This window comes from Carettochelys insculpta, chromosome 1 (assembly GCF_033958435.1).
Source record: "Carettochelys insculpta isolate YL-2023 chromosome 1, ASM3395843v1, whole genome shotgun sequence".
Taxonomy (NCBI): domain Eukaryota; kingdom Metazoa; phylum Chordata; order Testudines; family Carettochelyidae; genus Carettochelys; species Carettochelys insculpta.
The window spans coordinates 285,609,374-285,629,592 of record NC_134137.1 but is presented as its reverse complement, the minus strand read 5'-3'; the positions used below and the strand labels follow the sequence as shown (position 1 = coordinate 285,629,592).

General features: G+C 46.4%; 1 protein-coding gene across 8 annotated transcripts in view; it reads left to right on the top strand.

The window, feature by feature from the left end:
• The window catches only part of ATF7IP (activating transcription factor 7 interacting protein), a 218,780-nt gene that overhangs the window by 134,940 nt on the left and 63,621 nt on the right, over positions 1–20,219 (top strand). For all 8 annotated transcript variants that reach the window (XM_075010695.1, XM_075010701.1, XM_075010711.1 and 5 more), the window contains one exon: positions 13,855–13,992. In XM_075010695.1, the coding sequence (XP_074866796.1) occupies positions 13,855–13,992 (138 nt within the window). The remainder of the gene's footprint in view (positions 1–13,854; positions 13,993–20,219) is intronic.

Here is a 20,219-nt window from a genome sequence, read left to right as displayed (position 1 = left end):
GTTCTCAGCCCGTGACCTTCAAGATGCCTGCTTCCACTCACAGATGCTTTCCACACTTCACAGTGAGTCACAACCATTACGAATATCATGTGTTATGCTTTGGCCTATCCACCACTCCAGGAGTCTTTTCCAAGATGCTGGCAGTGATTACTGCACATCTCAAATCAGAGGGAGTAACATATGCTATCCATTGGAACATAGAACATCTGAACACTGTGGGCAACTGCAAGATTAGAGCTGCTTCAGAAGGAAATGGAGAGATATCGATGTGATATACTTGGACTGGCAGAGATGCGTTGGATGGGATCAGGAGAGATATGCGGTTGTGAAGTCATTTGGTCAGGAAACGAAACAAAGCATGAAGCAGGAGTTGGATTTCTTCTTAGCAAAACAGCTAGAAGAGCCTTATTAGGATACAAACCGTGCAAGAATGATGGTCATGTGATTCGAAGCAAAACCGTTCAACATCTCGGTCATTCAGCTGTATGCACCCACGTTGGACAGTATGGAGGAAGAGACTGAGCTATTTTATAAAGACTTGACAAAGACGGTGGAGGAGATACTGAAGAAAGATGTGTTGATCATGGGAGGAGATTGGAATGCGAAGGTTGGAACAGATAATGAAGGTTGGGAGAGAGTCATGGGAAGGTTTGGATATGGAGAAAGAAACGAACGAGGTGAGAAACTGTTAGAGTTTGCCACAGAGCATGAGAGGGTGATTTGCAACACCAGATTTCAACAAAAGGACTGTAGGAAGTGGACATGGTGATCGAATGACGGGAAGTCCAAGAACATGATAGAAATGATCTTGATAAGAAGAATATAGATATCAGTACAGCAGTGCCGAACTTTCCAAGGACTGGATATAGACTCAGACCACAGTCTAGTGATCGCAAACATTAAGATAAAACTCAAAAGAAAATGTAAGACACAGTTTAAGAAAAGAAGAGATGTGGTGAGGCTATGTGAGGAAGAAACAGGGAATACATACAGAACAGCGCTCGAAGAGAAGATTAAGAATATCACCACAGAGAAAGACCTAGATAAGAGTTGCAAGGGTAGCCATTGCTATAGAAGAGGCAATTGAACAGACTGTTGCAGAAGAAGAAAAAATCAATAAGAAGTGGATTACTCAGAAGACACTGAAGTTGGTTCAAGAGAAAAGAGCGTTGAAGATCAAAAGAGAGGTTTCTGAGATGGCAGAACAGCAATATAGGATGAAATGCAATGAGGTGAGGAAAACAGCCAGAAAGGACAAGGAGAAATGGTTAGAGGAGCAATGTGAAGATATTGAGAGGTATTAAGGCGAATGTAAGAGCGGGGAGGTGTATAAAACAATTAGGAATATTAATAGGAAATATCAACCGATGCAGATGGCGATCAAAGATGAGAATGAAGACGTGCTTATGAACAGGAAGAAGATTGTGCAGTGATGGATGAAATATTGCACTGATCTGTACAAAGCACAGTTGGACCCAAGTGTCTGAGAGAGTAATTGAAGAATTGAAAGACCTATCTCCCCCGAGCATCAAGAGCGAGACTGATATTTCAAAGGAGGAAGTAGAAAAAGCAGTGAAATGACTAAAGAACAACAAGAGCCCTGGAAATGATAAGATCACGGGAGAGATGATCAAATATGGCGGAGAAAGCATGATTCAGGAAATACACGGACTATGTAATATAGCATGGAAAGAAGGGAAGGCACCTAAGGAATGGACAAGATCTGTGCTAGTGACAATACCCAAGAAAGGAAGTACATTGGAGTGCTAGCCCTGCAGAACGATTGCCCGAATGAGTCATCTAGGTAAGGTGCTGATGATGATACTGACTCAGAGATTAAGATCGCAGATAGAAGAACATATAGCAGACGAGCAAGCAGGGTTCAGAAAAGATAGAAGTACCATACAGCAGATATTGGCACTAAGACTGATAGCAGAGAAAGCTCAACGAAAGAACAAAAATGTATACGCTTGCTTCATCGATTTTCAAAAGGCATTTGACAATATAGATCAGAAAGTGACTTGGGCGGTTTTGGAGTCAGACGGAGTGGATAGCAGACTAATACGGTTGTTGAAAGATATCAATGATAATGTGGAGGCAGCAGTGAGAACATGAGGGGTGTTGGGAAGTTGGTTTAAAACAAGTAGAGGTACGAGACAAGGAGATCCAATATCACCAAGTATCTTCATCACACATCTGGAGAGAGCGATGGACAAGATCAAGGAAGAGGTAGAAGGGATATCTGTGCACAGGAAAAGAATTAACAACTTGAGGTTTGCGGATGATATAGTTATCATTGAGGAAGATGAGGAGAAGCTAGCGAAAATGGTGCGGGTGTTAAATGAAGAAGGGAAGCGGTACGGGACTAATTAGGAACACTGATAAAACAAAAACAATGGTATTTGGAGATAAGGAAATAGGAAGGAAGATCAGTGTGGATGATATTGAACTAGAAAATGTAGAGAAGTTCGCATATCTGGGGAGCAGTGTAATGTATGAGCTAGACTGTAAGAAGGAAATAGTGACTAGAATAGTGAAAGCACGAGCGAGTTTGAAGGTGATGGATAAGATCTCGAAAAGCAAAGCAGTTAGTTTAAGAATGAAGCTGGGCATCTTGAAAACGTGTTCAGCAACATGTTGTACGGATGTGGGACATGGGTGATAACGAAAGATTCGAAAAGAAGAATATTGGCGTTCAAAAGGAGTTGTTATAGAAAGATTCAGAGAATAGGATGGATGCAGGTCACCAATGAGGAATTATATAGGAAGATACAGCCGAAAGAGAACCTGCTGCATACGATTATAAAACGTGAGCTACAACTATTTGGACATATAAAACGGAAGCTACAATTATTTGGACATAGTTGCAGAATGAACAATGAACGAAAAATCAAGACCCTAGTATTCGGCATAATGAATGGGTCAAATAGGAGAGGCAGACCCCACAGAGAATGGATAGATGATATAGTAGATTGGTGCAGAGCTAGTCTATGAAAACTAAGCCACTCTGCCCTGGATAGGGAAAGAGGGAAGGAAATATTGAGAGAGGCATCAGACGCCAACGGGCGCTGAGCCCATGGTTGATGATGATGATGATGATGATGAATATACCCTGCTTGGGACGATTACCTAATCAAGGGTTCCACCTGCAATGAGGCGCAAATAATAGTATAAAAAGTCATCGCCTTCTTGCCTGAGCTTACAAATGAACTTAAAAAACTGAAACCTTACCTACCCAACAATTTTAGCTCATAGGAGCACAGTTAGACTCTCGGTGGGCCAGAGCAATACTGCCCTAACACGTGTTCGAGACTCTCAATTCTCTCATTATCGTGGTTCAATTTAGCCCTTTTACTATCGTAAGGACATGCCTTGAAATTCTCAGCCACATTTCAGCCATGGCATAGGTAGTCAAGTTTAGCCAGGCTTCATAAGGGCTTCGTATACATCTGACTCACCATGATATGTACCCCATCTCAAGGCAATCTAAACAAGTCTTGTCACTTTTCCACCGTAAGTCCTGTCCTCCCTACAGTGGTGGACGCAACCTCAAAACATCATGCAAGTTGTTCCCTTTCAGCAGGAAACACCAAGGTGTACCATAATCACAGATGCTTCACTTGTGGGATGCGGATCGCGTCTCGGGAACCATACGATGTACGGCAAATGGTCATCACAGGAAGCTCATATGCACATTAGTAAGTTGGAACTGAGAGCAGTCAGCAATACTTGCCATCACATTTAATCAGTAATACAGAATACACATATCAGTAGACAACATGATGTGTATGTTCTACATAAACCGACAAGGTGAGGCGTGATTGTGTTCCCTCTGTACAGAAGCCATCAGATTTTGGATCTGATGCATCTACCACAATATCGTGCTGATGGTGGCTTATTTACTGGGATCCCTCAGCACGATGGTGAATGATTTCAGCTGTCATTTCTTCTAACAGCACAAGTGGACGATAAAGAAGGTGGTCATGCACAGGATATTCTGTAAATGGGAGCAACCCTAGGCTTATTGTTTCACTATATGATCAAATTGGAACTGCTATGAAGTTTGCTCCAAGGTTGGGCAAGACACCTCTCACATACACCTTCCTTGATACATCAAGTGCTCAGGAAGATATTGACAACTGGGCATGAGTAATTGTAATAGTGCCAACCTGGCAGAAACAAATTTGGTTCCCCTACCTTCATTTCCTGGCAATCTGCAGTCCCTCACTTCTTCCTGATTATCTGGATCTCCTCTCCCAACATCACCATCAAACAATACATGTGAATCTAATGCTATTTCACTTCAAGGCTTGGTTACTCCATGGATCCACCATAGTGAAGAAAGTTGCTCAGACAGAGTGAAACATGCTGGTGACCAGTCGCCGTGCCACTACCACAATAATTTGCCTGTAAAAATGGAAACTATTCTCAGCATTATGCCATCAGTGGCAACTGACAGTACCTACCACAGCACCTCTCCCTGTCATCCTGAATACCTACTGACTCTCAAAGACTCAGATGTGTCACTCAGCTTCCTCAGGGTGCACATAGCTGCTGTTCTGGCCTTTCATGATCCAATTGAACGTTCATCAATTTTTGCTCATCCGACTACGAAACAATACTTGACAGGAATGCAAAATACATTCCTTGACCTAAGGGATCACACACCACCTTGGGACATCAACTGTGTACTCAAGAGCCTCCTTTGAGTCTGTAGCTTCATGCTGTCTCCTCCATGTGTCTGTGAAGGTAGCATTTCTTGTTGCAATCACACCAGCCTGATGTGTGGGGAAAATAGCAGCCCTCATGGCAGACCCCCACTGCCATGGCTACCAACGACACAGTTACACTGAGACCAGACTACCAGTTGCTGCCCAAAGTGGTATCCCTTTTCCACATAAAAAGCTCATTCACTTACCAACATTTTTTCTACAAACCACAAGAGAATGCACTTCAGATAGCACTCCACATTCTCAGTTTCTGATGGGGCCTTGACCTTCAATCTAAAAAGGACAAAACCATGTTGTAAGTCCACTAGGCTTTTTCTCTCCATAGCTGAATGCTCCAAAGGTGAAGCAATCTTGGCCCAACATCTTTCCAAATGGATCTCAATGTATACATACCTGCTGCACACCAAGACACCACCGTAGATAACTGCATACTGCACAATAGCAATAGCCACATCAACCACATTCCTTAAAGATGTTCCCCTGCAAGACATGCAGGGCAGTGACGTGGTCTTCTGAGCCCACCTTTGCAAGCCATTATGAATGGGCCCATCTGCACGTCTTCAGTTGAACATGCGCATCCTCTCCTCAGTGTCTCAATCACAAGTTCAGAACCCACTGCTTTTTATCACCCACAGTGGAACACCCACAGGGGCATCACTCAGAGAAGACGAGGGCTTTATCTTTTGCAAGGGTTCTACGAGATGTGTGTCCCATGGGTGCTCCACCTCCCTTCCTCCTCCCCTCTGCTTTAGAGTTCTACTTATGGAATTGCGTGATAGAGAAGGAATGGAGAGATCTATGCCACACGTGCAGTCAGTGGGTGCCAGTGACAAAACAAGGTGCTAACTATGCATGCATGATGTGGCTTGACACTGCTAATGAAAAACCTCCAATTGCTGGTGCAAGGACACACCGACAGAGTGGACCACCCTTAGGGACACACATCTTGAAGAATCCTTGTTATTACACAAGGTGAGTAACTTCCTTTTTCTTCACAAAGTACAGAAAATATCAAAAGGATTCAGAAACAAAATGCAGGATATTTTTAACGATAAAAAACTCGGGAATATTTAGTGTACTCTGCTCCTTTTTGTTGGAGAATTGGAGAGAGGCATAGGAATAAGAGCCATCTCACTTGGAACTGCTTTTTGAAATTGTGTTCAAAAGCATACTGAACTGCTTCCAAATACTGTCTTGTCAATCAATGTGAATAGGTATCAAAACTAATTTCAGATAAGGATTTGCAAAGAATTGTTGGTGTCAAAGACTCTCTCAGCAGAGACTGACTCAGTAGGTATGGAAGGACAGGAGTCCTCCACCTGTTTCCTGGTTGAAGCATAGGCTAAGAGGGTTTTTTAGAAAACTTTCTGCAGACATCTTGAAAAATTGTCTCTGCTGGAAACCAAACTACCTTTGGAAGAAGTTCAGTAGTTCTTTAGGCCAGAGTCATGTGTAAAATACATTTTAATTTGACTTGGCCTACCAAGAACAGCTTCACTGCTGTTTAAATGGACTTCATTGTTTGTCTAAATGCCATTAAGACTGTCCTCTGCAAACAAGAATGTAGCCTGCATGATAATTTGAAAATCTTGCTGTAATCCTTGCCTTTATCAGATGATTTGTAGCCTAAGTGGGGATTTGTGAATCTTTTATTGTAGAAGAAAAGCTAAAGTGTATGCTCCAGGAAGAAATTACATTTGTAACAGCCTTATTCATACTGTAGACAGTAAAATTAAATAACAGTTTTTCTCCTTTTGCAGTTGTGTGATTGGAGAAGCAGCCTAGTGTTGGATAGAACTTCCGCACAAAATGTTCTCTTCCAGAATTTAGAATTTTATCGTCTTGGAATTATTTTGGACCCTATGTATATTCTACTGTGGGTATACATATGTTCTATGCTCCTGAAACTAGAAGATTTTTGCTAGTAGGTTGCCTGTATGGTCTTCTGCTTGTGCTTAGAACCAAGGACAGAGGGTATAGTGAAGACCAAACACCTCTGCAGTTTCTTTTTCCTGTGTTCTGAGCTGGAACCCTTCAAGATCTGTGGCATTTGCTACTTTCTTCAGTATTTTATCTGTACATAATTGTAAACCATATTTTGCATTACTTCTAGATAGTTCAGTAGTGACTAGCAAGCCAGGAAAATTTTAGGACTTGGAGAAGCTCATTTTCCCCTACTTCAGGTAACTAGTATGCTCAAGATCCCAAGAGGCAAGAACTGTTTCATGCTCCTGGCCTCCTTGTCCAGCAGTGTTCATCTAAAGCTTCTTTGCTCTTTTGGGCAATCTTATAGCTCCTTAAAATACAGCATATGCTGATCCTTCCCCTCTGATCTTGCCAAGCCTGTGAGACTATGCTTTAAAATTCTTTTATGAATTCTACAACATATCTTCAGCCTGACCCAGGCTGAACAGTCCCCAAACAGTGGTCAGAGATGCTAAGGACCATACCTCCAAGCATGATGGTCTCTAGTTCCAGGGCTATAGACTTCTGGAGATATTTTCATAACAGATGACAGATCACCTCTCCTGCCCCACCCCTGCCCTAGGTCTTCTTCCAAGAAGATGAGCTCTTCCCTGATATTGTCCAAGTCAAGTGAAGCTTCATATCCTGGTTCAGGAGGCTCAGGAGCATATAAGGGACAGAATCTTCCATCAACTAGAAATTACACCAGATAGCTCTAAGATCAGCATGTTTGTAGGAGCAGGACCATCTGTGGTACCAACAAAAGAGAGGGCCTCTTATCAGTGCTACCATTGCGCTCTGAAAACTAGTCAACTGCCACCAAAGTCTCTGAGCAGACAAACTCCACCTATACAGGACAGGAGTGCCTGGCACCTCTCCACATCTGGGGTAGAGATACTAACCCTGAGGATATCATCCTCCTCCTTGGAGTTGTCAGTACTCTCATGTCTGGTCTTGACAAGAGTGACCCTGACACCACCAGTCCAGACAAGGTATGAAAGAGGGGGAGTAGTTCTCCAGCACCTTCTACCAGTCATGGCATCGCAAGACAACCTACCCATTTCTTTTCCGGGCATGAGTGAGAGAGCACCATGACCCTCACCAAAGTGGAAGGTTAGCCCAGTTAGAGGATCCAGAGTCTCCAGGGTTCCACATTGTTAAAGAACAGTGGACCCACATTGTTACCAGTAGTTCCCTGTGCTTTTAGGCCTCAATCATCATTTGATCCTTTTTATTGAGATCATGAGACTCAAACACACGCTATCATGAGATGAGATGATTGTATGGGGAATCATGTATCCCTCTTCTTACAGAGAGGTATTAGAATCCCCTCAGGAACTAATGGAGGAAGTGGAAGACCCAGAACAGACTGTCACCTTGAACCCTGGATGGTTACATGCATTTCAAAGACCTGTTGAGTAGGGTCTCTGATACATTACAAATCCCTATGAAGGAAATGCAAGAACCCCCATACAAACTTAGCAGTCTACCAAGTGCAGGGCCTAACAGTGTGTTATTCCTGGAAATCACCAACATGGTTTGGCATGCTTTGTCTCCTCCAAAAAGGATAGAAGAGGTTTGACACATGCTCCCTCCACTCCAAAAAGGACAGAAAGAACTGGGTTTGGTTTGTTTTTGTTTGTTTGTTTGTATTTTTTTTAAATGCAAGCTGCCACGATCTACTTAATGGTCCAAATGGTCATTGAAAGAAGCAAGTAACATCAGCCAAAATCCACCACTTCCAATAAGGTGGATGAACATTTGGACCTACTTGGAAAGACAGCTCTTTTATTTTTTAACATTAGACAGCCTTCGGTTATCCACCTGTGATTGTGTCAGTTACTCCATGTTTGTAATGCAGTTGGTATTCATAAAGCATCATGGCGTCAGTCCCCTGGGTTTCCCAGGCAATTCCAATTTACAGTATAGGATTTTTCCAACAAGTAACAGCCTGTTTAGTGAGAAGACAGATGATTCATTGCACTCATTGAAGCGTTCCAGGGAAACTCTCCACTTACAGGGAATCTACATTCCAGTGCCAAGGAGGAAATTCCAAAGGCAGCAACTGTATAGGCTAGCTTTTTATAATCAGAGAGTCTATGGACCATCCAAAAAACTACAGAGGAAGAAGCTGAGCAAGCACAATATTCTTCTGTCTTCCAGTCCAAACCTCCCACTAAGACACATTTTTTATGATATTTTTGAAAGTGGCAAATTACATCAGATAGCGTGTCTGTCTGTCCAACGTGTTGGCTATCTAACTTGTTTTTCCCAGGTTTGGCAGATAATGATAGGCAAATGGGCTCTCAATATCATTCTTACCAGCTACATCAAAGAGTTTCTTTCCCTTCCATCACCAAAACTCCTTTAGGAACCATTCTTGCTCATGAGTGTTATTTCAAGAACTAAATTCCATCCTTTTGTTAAGGAGCCATAAAGCTGGTGTCCACTCAACACTATGGAAGAGATTTCTTCGAAATAGTTTTTCATCCACAAAAAAGAAGGGATGATGAAGACCCCATCTTAGATTTCAAACAGCTCGATGTCTTCATCTGGTGATTGAGGTTCCCTAGCTTTAATAATGAACACTTTCACTGAATAGACATGACTGGATTGCTACTCGTAATACAAAAAAAGCCTACATTTACCCCTCACACAGAAGGCTTCACAGTAGGTGTGAACCACTCTGCGTGTGGGGGTACCCCACTTCAGATCTGCAGTAGTGCTGCGATTATCCAAAAAGGTACAGTAACTCATGGCAGGTCACTTCTTATGCCAAGAATCATCAATTTTCCTCTAGCTCAATGATAAGAAATCTCATCAGGAGATACAGACCTCATCCCTGCTCAGTCATCTACATTCATTGGGAATTCACACAAGCACAGAAAAGTGCATTTTAATTTTCATGCAGGTGGTTGAGTTCACTGGGACAACACTGGTCTCAGTGCCAAAGCATACCTGTTGTGGAACAGATTCTGATCCATGAGGGAAGTTGTCACTCAGCTCTGGCTGAGTCCACAGACATCCCATCTGTTCATATCTCATCATACTAAGTTAACTGTATGATACCTTTTCTGAGACTTTGCCTTCATTACCTCCAGATTAGGGTTTAGACTGTTTATTTAGAACAAGCACGGTATGGACAAACTTGTCTGTCGGCCCTCCTCCTCCCTGCCCCGAGTTAAGCTTTTCTAGCCTAGTTGGAGAAAAGGGAGTAAGTGTGTGTGGAGCAGGGGCCTCTTCATTTCCTTCCCTCCCTCCCACCTTCCCAAAGACTTTAATCCTGGGTGTCACATTCTTAGGACTCCAACAGAGTTCAGAATGCATGAGCCTCCTAAACTCACATGCACTCTGTGAGACCTGCAAGTGATTCCTATGAACTCTGCATGTTGTAATGGTGTCAGACCACATGACCAGTGTTCTACATCAACAGTGTTCCTGTGTATAAAAACTGGCAATCTTTGGAACTTTTGTTTTCACCAGCAGGTCACTCTGCCACTAGTGCACTTCCTGTGGATACATATCTTCCTGACAGCCTCAGAAGACATATTTCCAAAGGACCACAAATGGCAGCTATGCATTTCTGTGGAACAGTGCATATTTTGTCAGTGTAAATCTCTGTCTTCAGCTCTCTGCATTTTGAGAGAACAGAAAACACACAATCAACACAGTGTCCAGAAGAGATGTGCTTTTAGTTCCTTGGTCAGAATAGCTGACCTACCACTTCCTGCCCATTCGCTTTTCTGAGGAAGACCAAGCAAGATGAATTGGTAAGTATCCTGATTGCTCCCCTGTAGCTTAGACAATTTGGGGGGTGCCCAGCATTCCTCAGATATCAGGATGTCTATGTAACAGTATCCAGTCTTCGCTGGACCTCTTGACTCTCTGAATAAGTTCAAGGTCAGGAATCCTAATCCATCTTCCTACCACCTGACAGCCTGATATCATCTATTTCAGTGGGTATTACTGAACCTGGAAGGAACATATTTGGGAGCGGTTCAGGCTACCCTCAGCAATAATAGAAGTAGTTCACAAAAAGTGCTACACAGCCAAATAAAAAAAGTTCTCAGTCTGGTCTCAGCATCACCAGATAACACGAAAGAACACTGATAAGCCTCACCATATTAAGTATCTTCTTTCCTTAGACACATCAGGTCTTTTTCTTAGTTCCCTGCGGCTATACTTAGCAGCTATTAACTCTTGTCATCCTCCAGCTGACAGCCGTTTGATTTTTACTCAGCTTGATACTATATGATTTCTGAAAGGTATGATTATTAGAACCTTTCTTCTGTGATAAAACCCACTCTGTCATGGCACCTCTGTTCTTCTCAGCGTTAACAAGATATCCCTTCGAACATCTGGCCTCATGCTCTTTATCCCACCTGTCTGATCTATGAAGGTTGCCATCACCTCAAAAGACTGGGTGAGCTGGGCACCTTGTGTCTGATCTTCTGTGTACAGTGTCCATAAGGACAAAGTGTTAACAGGAGTGTTGTGAGAAAGAAACAAGAAGTAATTCTTCCACTCTATCCTACACTGATTAGGCTTCAGTTGGAGTATCATGTCCAGTTCAGGGTACCACATCTGGAGAAATTGGAGAGGGTCCAGAGAAGAGCAACAAACATGATTAAAGGTCTAGTAAAAGTGACCTCTGAGGAAAGACTGAAAGAACTGGGATTGTTTACCCGGCAAAAGAGAAGACTGAGAGTGGACATGATAACATCTTTTTAAGTACCTAAGAAGGAGTTACAGTGAGGAGAGAGAGAAACTATTCTCTTTAAACTCTGATGATAGGACTAGAAGCAAGGCTTAAATTGCAGCAAGAAAAATTTAGGCTGGATATTAGAAAAACACTTCTTAGCTGTCAGTGTGGTTAAACACTGAAATAAGTTACCTAGGGAAGTTTTGGAGTCTCTATCATTGGAAATATTTAAGAGCAGGTTGGCTAGGCATCTTTTGGGGATGTTCTAGATGGCACTTGGTTCTGCCAAGTTAGATGACACGAGTTGATGACCTTTTGAGGTCCCTTCCAGTTCTGGTAGTCTATGATTTTATGGAAGTTTCTCTTAAGAGGTCACCATAAAAATACTCTCATGGTAATCTCAGACTTTCATCAGAATCAGAAAGTTTACATACCTGTCGTCTTCTCTAAAGCATGCATTTTATTGTCTGGTTATTTATAAAGCTTTGGCATGCTCCATGAAGAACAAAATCTTTTAAGAAATTGCCTAGATTCTTTATCTTTTTTGCTGAACAGATGGGAAGTGATCTCTTCTCAGAGAGTTAAAATGGATTTTGGTCTGCATCATGTCACAAATTGAGAAACACCTCTGTGAGTGGTGAAATTGCTTTTGACTAGGGCCAAGGCTACACTGATATTCTGACTTTGAGACCTTCCTCTCAGCAAAATCTCTGAAGCAGCAAGATGAAACTGAATCAATACCTTCATGAATCATTACACCCCAGTGTAAGTTTCCACACCTAATGCAAATTTCAACACAGTAGTCCTCCAGTTACCACCACCATGCATGTCCTTGCACCTTCCCATGTCATTGAATACTGCTTGTCAGTAACCCACTGCAGAATACACATAGGCTACATCTACATGGAACCGTGCTGACACTAGCGTGATGCAAAAGATGGGTCTCAAAAGTGCAAATAGCATATTCATGTGGCTAATTTGCATAGTTACATGAGATCGCCCTGCTGCCAGCAGAAAACAAGGCATGTAGACGTGGTTCTGCCAGCAAAACCCTCTTTGTCAGCAGCCCCTTATGCCTGTAAAATATGAGGGATAAGGGGCTGCCAACAAAGAAGGTTTTTGCTGGCAGAATCAGGTCTACAAGGCTTGTTTTCTGCCAGCAGTAGCTTCTGCTGGCATGGCAATCTTGCACAACTATGCAAATTACCAATATGAATGTGCAAAGGAGTGGACATTTGCATTTTCAAGATACCTCCCTTGCATCTTGCCACCAGCAGCAAAGCTCCATGTAGACGTAGCCATAGTGTATTCACTTGAAGAAGAATACTCTCCAAGAAGAAAGAGGAGTTACTTACCTGGTACAATAACTGATGTTCCTTGAGATGTTGTCCCTGTCTGTGTTCCACTCCTGCACCTCTGTTTCAGGTGTTTATATATAATTTATGATAGGGAAGGAATTTATGATTTATGTTTATATATAATTTATGATAGGGAACTCCTTGCCGGAGGAGGCTGTGAAGGCCAGCACTCTAACAGAGTTTAAAAAAGAGCTTGATAAATTTTTGGAGGTTAGGTCCATAAATGGCTATTAGCCAAGGGTATAGTATGGTGCCCCTAGCCTTTAGTCAAAGGCTGGAGACAGATGGCAGGAGACAAATGGCTTGATCATTGTCTTTGGTTCACCTCTTCTGGGGCACCTGGCACTGGCCACTGTCGGCAGACAGGATACTGGGCTGGATGGACCTTTGGTCTGACCCAGTATGGCCGTTCATTCTTATGTTGTTAATTGGAGATGTGGTTGGTCTACACCTTATGTCCTTAGTGTGGGGTATGTGCAAAGCTGTGGAGATGTGAACCAGTGGCCACCGCTTGCAAAAATATTCATGGTCTCACTTGCATGAGTCCATGTGTGCTCAAAGTGGAATAGAGAAATGGCTGCATATCTCAAAAAATTCTAGTTACTGTGCAACTTCTCTTTCTACAGATGGGAGCAGAAGGGCAGGTGTGTTGGAGAAAAATTGTATCCGGAAGAAAGGTGTTAAACATAGTCTTTCCGCATAATTTCTTAAATTGTAGTCTTTAAAATGTCTGGATCCATGGTGACAGAGATAAGCTCAGGGAAAAGTCCATTTACACACAATATTACCGTAGTGCTTTCCACACCATTGTTAAGGATCATAAAAAGACCTGTGTTGGTAGGATTATACATGTTTATCATACCATGAAGAGATGAATTTTATACAGTAACTGGCAGAGAATCCATTTATATCTATTAAAACTCAAGGTGAGGAATCATTTTTTCTAACTCCACATCTGCAAAAATACTTAAATGTTGTAGTACTGATGATGTGATGGTTATTTGATTGACAATGTCAGTCTTAGTGAGTGGCAAGATGTTGCATATGTGCTGTGTCAGCCTTCCAAATACCAGTAATGTATGTTTGCACATTTTTCTAGGTCATCCAGAAATTGTTAGAGGAGAAACTGAGTGCCCTGCAGTGTGCTGTGTTTGACAAGACTTTGGCAGATCTGAAAACACGAGTAGAGAAGATAGAATGTAGCAAGAGGCATAAAACTGTGCTTACTGAACTACAGGTACTTAAGTGTTTTACGTGACAGTATGAAAACAAGTTACTGGTAAGCTTGTAGCAGCAAGCAATTCGTTATGAAGAAAATAAATCCTTCATTTTGACAAGCTAATATTTCAGCCATTAGTGAATAACTTTGCTCTGCTACTGTCTCAGACATTCTTCAGATAAATGTCCTGCATGGAAATAGGTCTCATTTGTGATCACGTAGAGTAGCTATTAATCTGTTTAAAAATATGGGGGCACATATGCAAAAGAAAGCTGATGTTGGTAGAACTCTTAATTGAAGAAACAGCTCTAAATATACTGGTTCTTGTTCAGCTCCCAGGCAAATTGCAGAATTCTTGCGCAACAGAGAGAGATGTGCTTCCTGTGTTAAACAAAGGTGTGATGATGTTGTGTGTATATTTTGAGTAGTGCCAGCCTGTTCTCAGAAAGTAAAGAATTTTCCATACCTGAGCCTCCTGCATACATATTCATTAGAATTCTTGACTTGAGCCTTACACAGACTGTTCTCTCTATAGCACCTATGGCATTTTCAATATACCCATCTTCACGATAATGAAGCACCAACCTATGTAATACATCTCTGAAATTGAAAACGTATGTGACCAGTGAATATTCTGATGTTATCGTACTTCATTTTAAGTGTATCTCCTGGTGCGTTTGCGTAAAGCCTAGCACAATATGAAGCAAATCCACAATTGAGACTCTTCGGTGCAACTGCAACATACAGGCTGCAGTCTGAATGCCATATGTTAATTCTTCCTTGTTATCTTGTAAAAATATGGAAAAGGTGGGAGTGTTTGAGGGAGCAAGGCTTTTTACATCAGAATTTCCCAAATCATCATTTGTGGTGCTTGCTGTTGGACGGCTGGTCTTATGGGGATGGCTCCTTGCTTCATTTAGTTTTTTAACTTTTTTTATTGGAAAGATGAGCCTGGATGTCTATCAAAGAAGCTGGAAGTGAGGAGGAGGTGGCAGTGTAGCTGTCTGTGCAAAGGCCTGTTGCTTTTTAGGAGCAGAAGAGCATTACTGGTGCCACCAGAAGTAGCCAGCTGTGGAAGCAGCGATCTGGAAAGGATCAGGGTCTGCCAATGGATAAAGAAAAGCAGAGGGAATGGGCTCTAGGTGTATGTCCAGAGAAGGAGATAAATTTCTGCAAAGTATTTGAGAAGATAAAGGAACCTGGAATCTGGGCAACATATGCAGGGGAAAGAAGAAACTCAAATGGGGAATAAGTAAGAGAGGGCAGAATAAGTGGGACAGAGATGAAGCTGTGATGGAGTGGGGGGAGTGCATGTGTGAGTCAGGCTGGATGTCTGAGGCAAGCAGCAGCTCCCAGTGGCTAAGGATGACCCTGGGGCTACAACTGGCAGGTAACACCTCTGCCTGAACAAAGAGCAGGGAGGAGCTGAGCTGGGTTTTGAATCGGGGCCGGCAGTTAGAGGCTAGGAAAAGGGAGAGCTGGAAGGCAGCCAGCCTGAGGAGGCGGAAACCCACACCCCAGAGGGGCACCTCTCGCGGTCTTCCCCCCAGGACGGGTTGGAAGGACTGTCTCTGGCTGCTGTACTGTCGTTTCTGTGAGAAACTGGGCTTCTGTTGCCTAATAAACCTTCTGTTGTACCTGCTGAGTGAGAGTCTCTCCTGCCAGTGGACGGGATGCAGTGCAGGGGGACCCCTGAACTCCATCACACTGGTGTCAGCAGTGGGATGCACTGCACCCATGGATGAGCTCCCAGCAGTGGCTGACTGAGCACCAGAGAAGGAAGGAGTCTCACAAGAGCCAGAGGGGGAACAGAGCCATTCCTGCAGCTGCTGCTGGTGAGTGGATACCCTGGGAGATAGCGGGGAGATGGATTATACCCAACTCCTGAAGGCAGAGCTAGCGGGGCTGTGCAGAGAGAGGGGCCTGACCGTGGGGAAGGTGACCAAGGCTCAGCTGATTGCCCAGCTGGAAGAGAATGACTGATCTGGGGGGGCAGAGCCTGTCCCGGCAGAAAGTGGCTGGTCAGCCTCGGGAAGCGGTTCGGATTCTCCGACAGGAGCAGGGGCTCGACGCCGTCAGACAGACGCGGTGCCCGCCAGGTCGCGCTCAGCTAGCGGTGGTCCATCGCGGGCAGAGTCCCCCGCCGCAGAGCTGCGACGGCTGGAACTCGAGGTGAAATTAAAGGAACTGGAAGCCCAGGAACGGCAGAGGGAACATGAGCGCCAGGAACGGCAGAGGGAACACGAGCGCCAGGAACAGGAAAGAGAGCGTGAGCACGAGTGCCAGCTACAAGAGAGACAGCGGGAGGAGAGAGAGCGAGAGCGGGAGCATGAGCGAACCATGGCAGAGGCGAGACGCCAAGAGGCCCCAGCTGCGGTAAGCGGGGAGAGGGCCAGACGGATCGGGGTGGCCAGTCACTTGGAGACGCGTGTGCTGGCCCAGTGTCAGGACCCAGGGGACATGGACGAGTTCCTTACTGCCTTTGAGCGAGCCTGTGAGTTGCATGAGGTTCCCCCAGATGAGTGGCTCCGGCACCTCACCCCCTTGCTGGGCCAGAAGGCCGCAGCGATGCTCAGCCGGCTGGAGGGGCTGCAGCCTGGGGACTATGAACGGTTCAAACAGGCCCTGCTGCATAAGTTCGGGCTGACTCGGGAGATGTACAAAAAGAAGTTCCAGGAGGCACAGAAGAGGCCAGAGGAAACCCATGTAGATACAACCGCCCACCTGAAGCAATACTACCAGAAGTGGGCATTCGGAATGGGAGTCCAGTCCGTAGAGGACCTGATCGAGCTGGCGGTCGTGGAGCGATTCTACGAGATGTGCGCACCTGACCTGAGGGTGTGGCGTGTGGACCGGAAGCCAGGGGACTCTCACGATGCAGGGAAACTGGCAGATGATTTCACAAACAGCCGGGCCAGGTTTGAAAGTGAGCCCCACAAAGAGAGGGAGTCCCGGAGGGAGAGGGAGTACCGGAGAGACCGAGAATCTCGGAGAGACTGGTCCCTGACTGTACGACAGAGGGGACCACTTCTTGGGCAAGCCCAGGAAAGAGGGGCCAGCCACCCACCCCCCAGAGAGCCAAACAGAGCCCAGACAGAGCAGCCGGCCCGAGGGACACAACAAGACCCAGGCTGTTATCGCTGTGGGCGAAAGGGGCATAGAGCAGCCCAGTGCCCCAGGCTCCCAGACAGGTTGAGCAGGCCGGGGGGTCATGGAGTCAACTGGGTGGGGTCCCAGAAGCCAGAGGGGCTGGCGGCCAAGGCGGGTGGTGCTGACAATGGGCACTCGGATTGGGCCGAGTCCGCCCCACAGACCAGCTCCTCAGGGGGACCAAATGCTCAGAGGTCAGTTTACAGAGTAGGGGCGGCACTACCTCTGTGGAGCAAGTGCCTCAAACACCTCGAGGTAGACGGGAGAAAGGTCACGGGGTTCTGGGACACAGGCGCTGACGTGATGCTGGCCCGACCCGGGGTGGTGGCACCGGGCTGCATGATACCCGATTCCCACCTGACGATAACAGGAATTGATGGGACCCCTTTCAAGGTGCCCATGGTGAGGGTGCACCTGAAATGGGGGAAGAAGGAAGGCCCCAAGGAGGTGGGCGTGCACAGCCATTTGCCGGCGGATGTACTGATGGGGGCTGACCTGGAGAACTGGCAAGGTGAACGCCCTCGTGCCCTGGTCCTGACCCGTAGCCAAAGAAAACGAGGGGTGCGCTCCCCAGATTCAGGGGTACAGGCCCAGCCAAAGTCACAGGAGCCACAGGGGCCAACCCTGAGAGAAAGGGGGCCCCCAAAAACCAGATCTCTCAGGCCAGGGGTGCTGGAGCCAGGCAGGGATGGGGAAGTAGCATCCGCTCCTGCCCGAGCGGAAGAATTCCAGGCAGAGCAGCAGAGAGACCCCTCCTTGCAGAAGCTGAGGGAACTGGCCAGTCTCAGCCCAGCTCCACAGCTGGGGGAGGGCTGCAGGGAGAGATTCCTGTGGGAAAAGGGATTCCTGTACCGGGAATGGGCTCCCAGACGCAAAGCGGAGCCATGGAAGGTCCAGAGGCAACTGGTGGTTCCCCAAAAGTACCGGCGCAAGCTGCTGTACCTAGCCCATGATGTCCCGCTCGCAGGACACCAGGGGACCCACCGCACCAGGAGAAGGTTGTTACAGAACTTTTTCTGGCCAGGGATCTTTGCAGCTGTCCGTCTGCATTGCCTGTCCTGCGATCCCTGCCAGAGGGTGGTGAAGAGCCGGGACAAGGGGAAAGCTGCCCTGAGGCCACTGCCCATCATAGAGGAGCCTTTCCAGAAAGTGGCTATAGACATAGTGGGCCCCTTCAGCAAGGCAACGTGTTCGGGGAAGAAATATATTTTGGTAGTGGTAGATTTTGCCACGCGATACCCAGAAGCAGTGGCCTTGACCTCTATCGACGCTGACACCATGGCAGATGCACTGCTGTCCATTTTCAGCAGAGTGGGGTTCCCCAAGGAGGTCCTCACAGATCAGGGGTCCAACTTCATGTCGGCCATACTGCAAAGCTTGTGTGACAAGTGTGGGGTCCGGCACACCTGGGCCACAGCCGACCACCCGCAGACCAATGGGCTGGTGGAGAGGTTCAATGGGACTCTGAAGCAGGTGCTGAGAACCTTCATGAATCAATACCCCCATGACTGGGACAAGTACTTACCCCACCTGCTGTTTGCATACAGGGAGGTGCCCCAGGAATCCACGGGGTTCTCCCCGTTTGAGCTGCTGTACGGAAGGAGGGTACAGGGACCCTTGGACTTGCTCAGAGAAGAGTGGGAGGGGACAGCCTCTCCTGAAGGGGAGTCAGTGGTACAGTATGTACTGACCTTCCGGGAAAAACTCACCGAGCTCATGGGCCTGGCCAGGGAGAACCTCTCCATGGCCCAAAGGAAGCAAAAGGTCTGGTATGACCGTAACGCCAGGGCCCGAGCCTATGCCACCGGGGATCAAGTGATGGTCCTTGTACCTGTGCGGCGGAACAAGCTGCAAGCAGCCTGGGATGGGCCCTTCAGGGTTGTCAAACAGCTAAATGACGTGAATTATGTGGTGGAACTGTCGAACCGGGCCCACAGCCACCAGGTCTATCATGTGAACATGATGAAACCTTACTGGGACAGACAGAACTTGGTGCTGGCCGTGTGCAGACACTGGGAGGGGCAGGGGGATGATCCCTTGATGGATTTACTCACAAGGACTGGAGCCGGCTCCTTGCTGGAGTCTATTCCCCTCTCAGACCAGCTGACCCCTGCCCAGCAGACGGAGATCAAGGAGGTGCTGCATTCGCATCAACAGCTGTTCTCGGACAGACCCGGACGCACTGACCTGGCTGTCCACCGAATAGAGACAGGCACCCACGCCCCTATCAAGTGTGTGCCATTCAGAGCCACAGGGAGGACGGCTCAGGACATAGAGCAGGAGGTTGAAGACATGCTGGCTCTGGGGGTGATCCAACCCTCGTCCAGCCCCTGGGCCTCTCCCATGGTGTTAGTCCCTAAAAAAGATGGGTCTGTTTGGTTTTGTGTGGACTATCGCAAGCTTAACGCCATCACTGTATCGGACGCCTACCCCATGCCCAGGCCTGATGACCTTTTAGACAAGCTGGGGGGAGCCCGTTACCTCACCACCATAGACCTCACCAAGGGGTACTGGCAAGTGCCATTAGACCAAGATGCCCGGCTGAAGTCGGCTTTCATCACTCCTGTGGGTCTCTACGAGTTCCAGGTCCTGCCCTTTGGCCTCAAGGGGGCACCCGCTACCTTCCAGCGTCTGGTGGACCAGCTACTGAAAGGGATGGAGAGCTTTGCCCTGGTTTACATGGACGACATTTGCATCTTCAGCCAGACGTGGGAGGACCATGTGTCCCAACTCAAGCAGGTGCTGGACCAACTCCAGAAGGCCGGTCTGACTATCAAGGCAGGGAAGTGCAAGGTGGGAATGGCTGAGGTGACCTACCTGGGCCACAAGGTGGGCAGCGGCTGCTTAAAGCCAGAGCCAGCTAAAGTGGAGGCTGTCAGAGATTGGCCAACACCCCAGACTAAGAAACAGGTCCAGGCCTTCATTGGGATGGCGGGGTACTACTGGAGGTTTGTGCCCCACTTTAGCTCCATCGCAGCCCCCCTCACGGAGCTGTGTAAAAAGGGAAAGCCTGACAAGGTGATCTGGACAGAGCAGTGCCAAGAGGCCCTCTGCGCGCTGAAGGAGGCTCTGGTCAGGGCCCCAGTGCTGGCAAA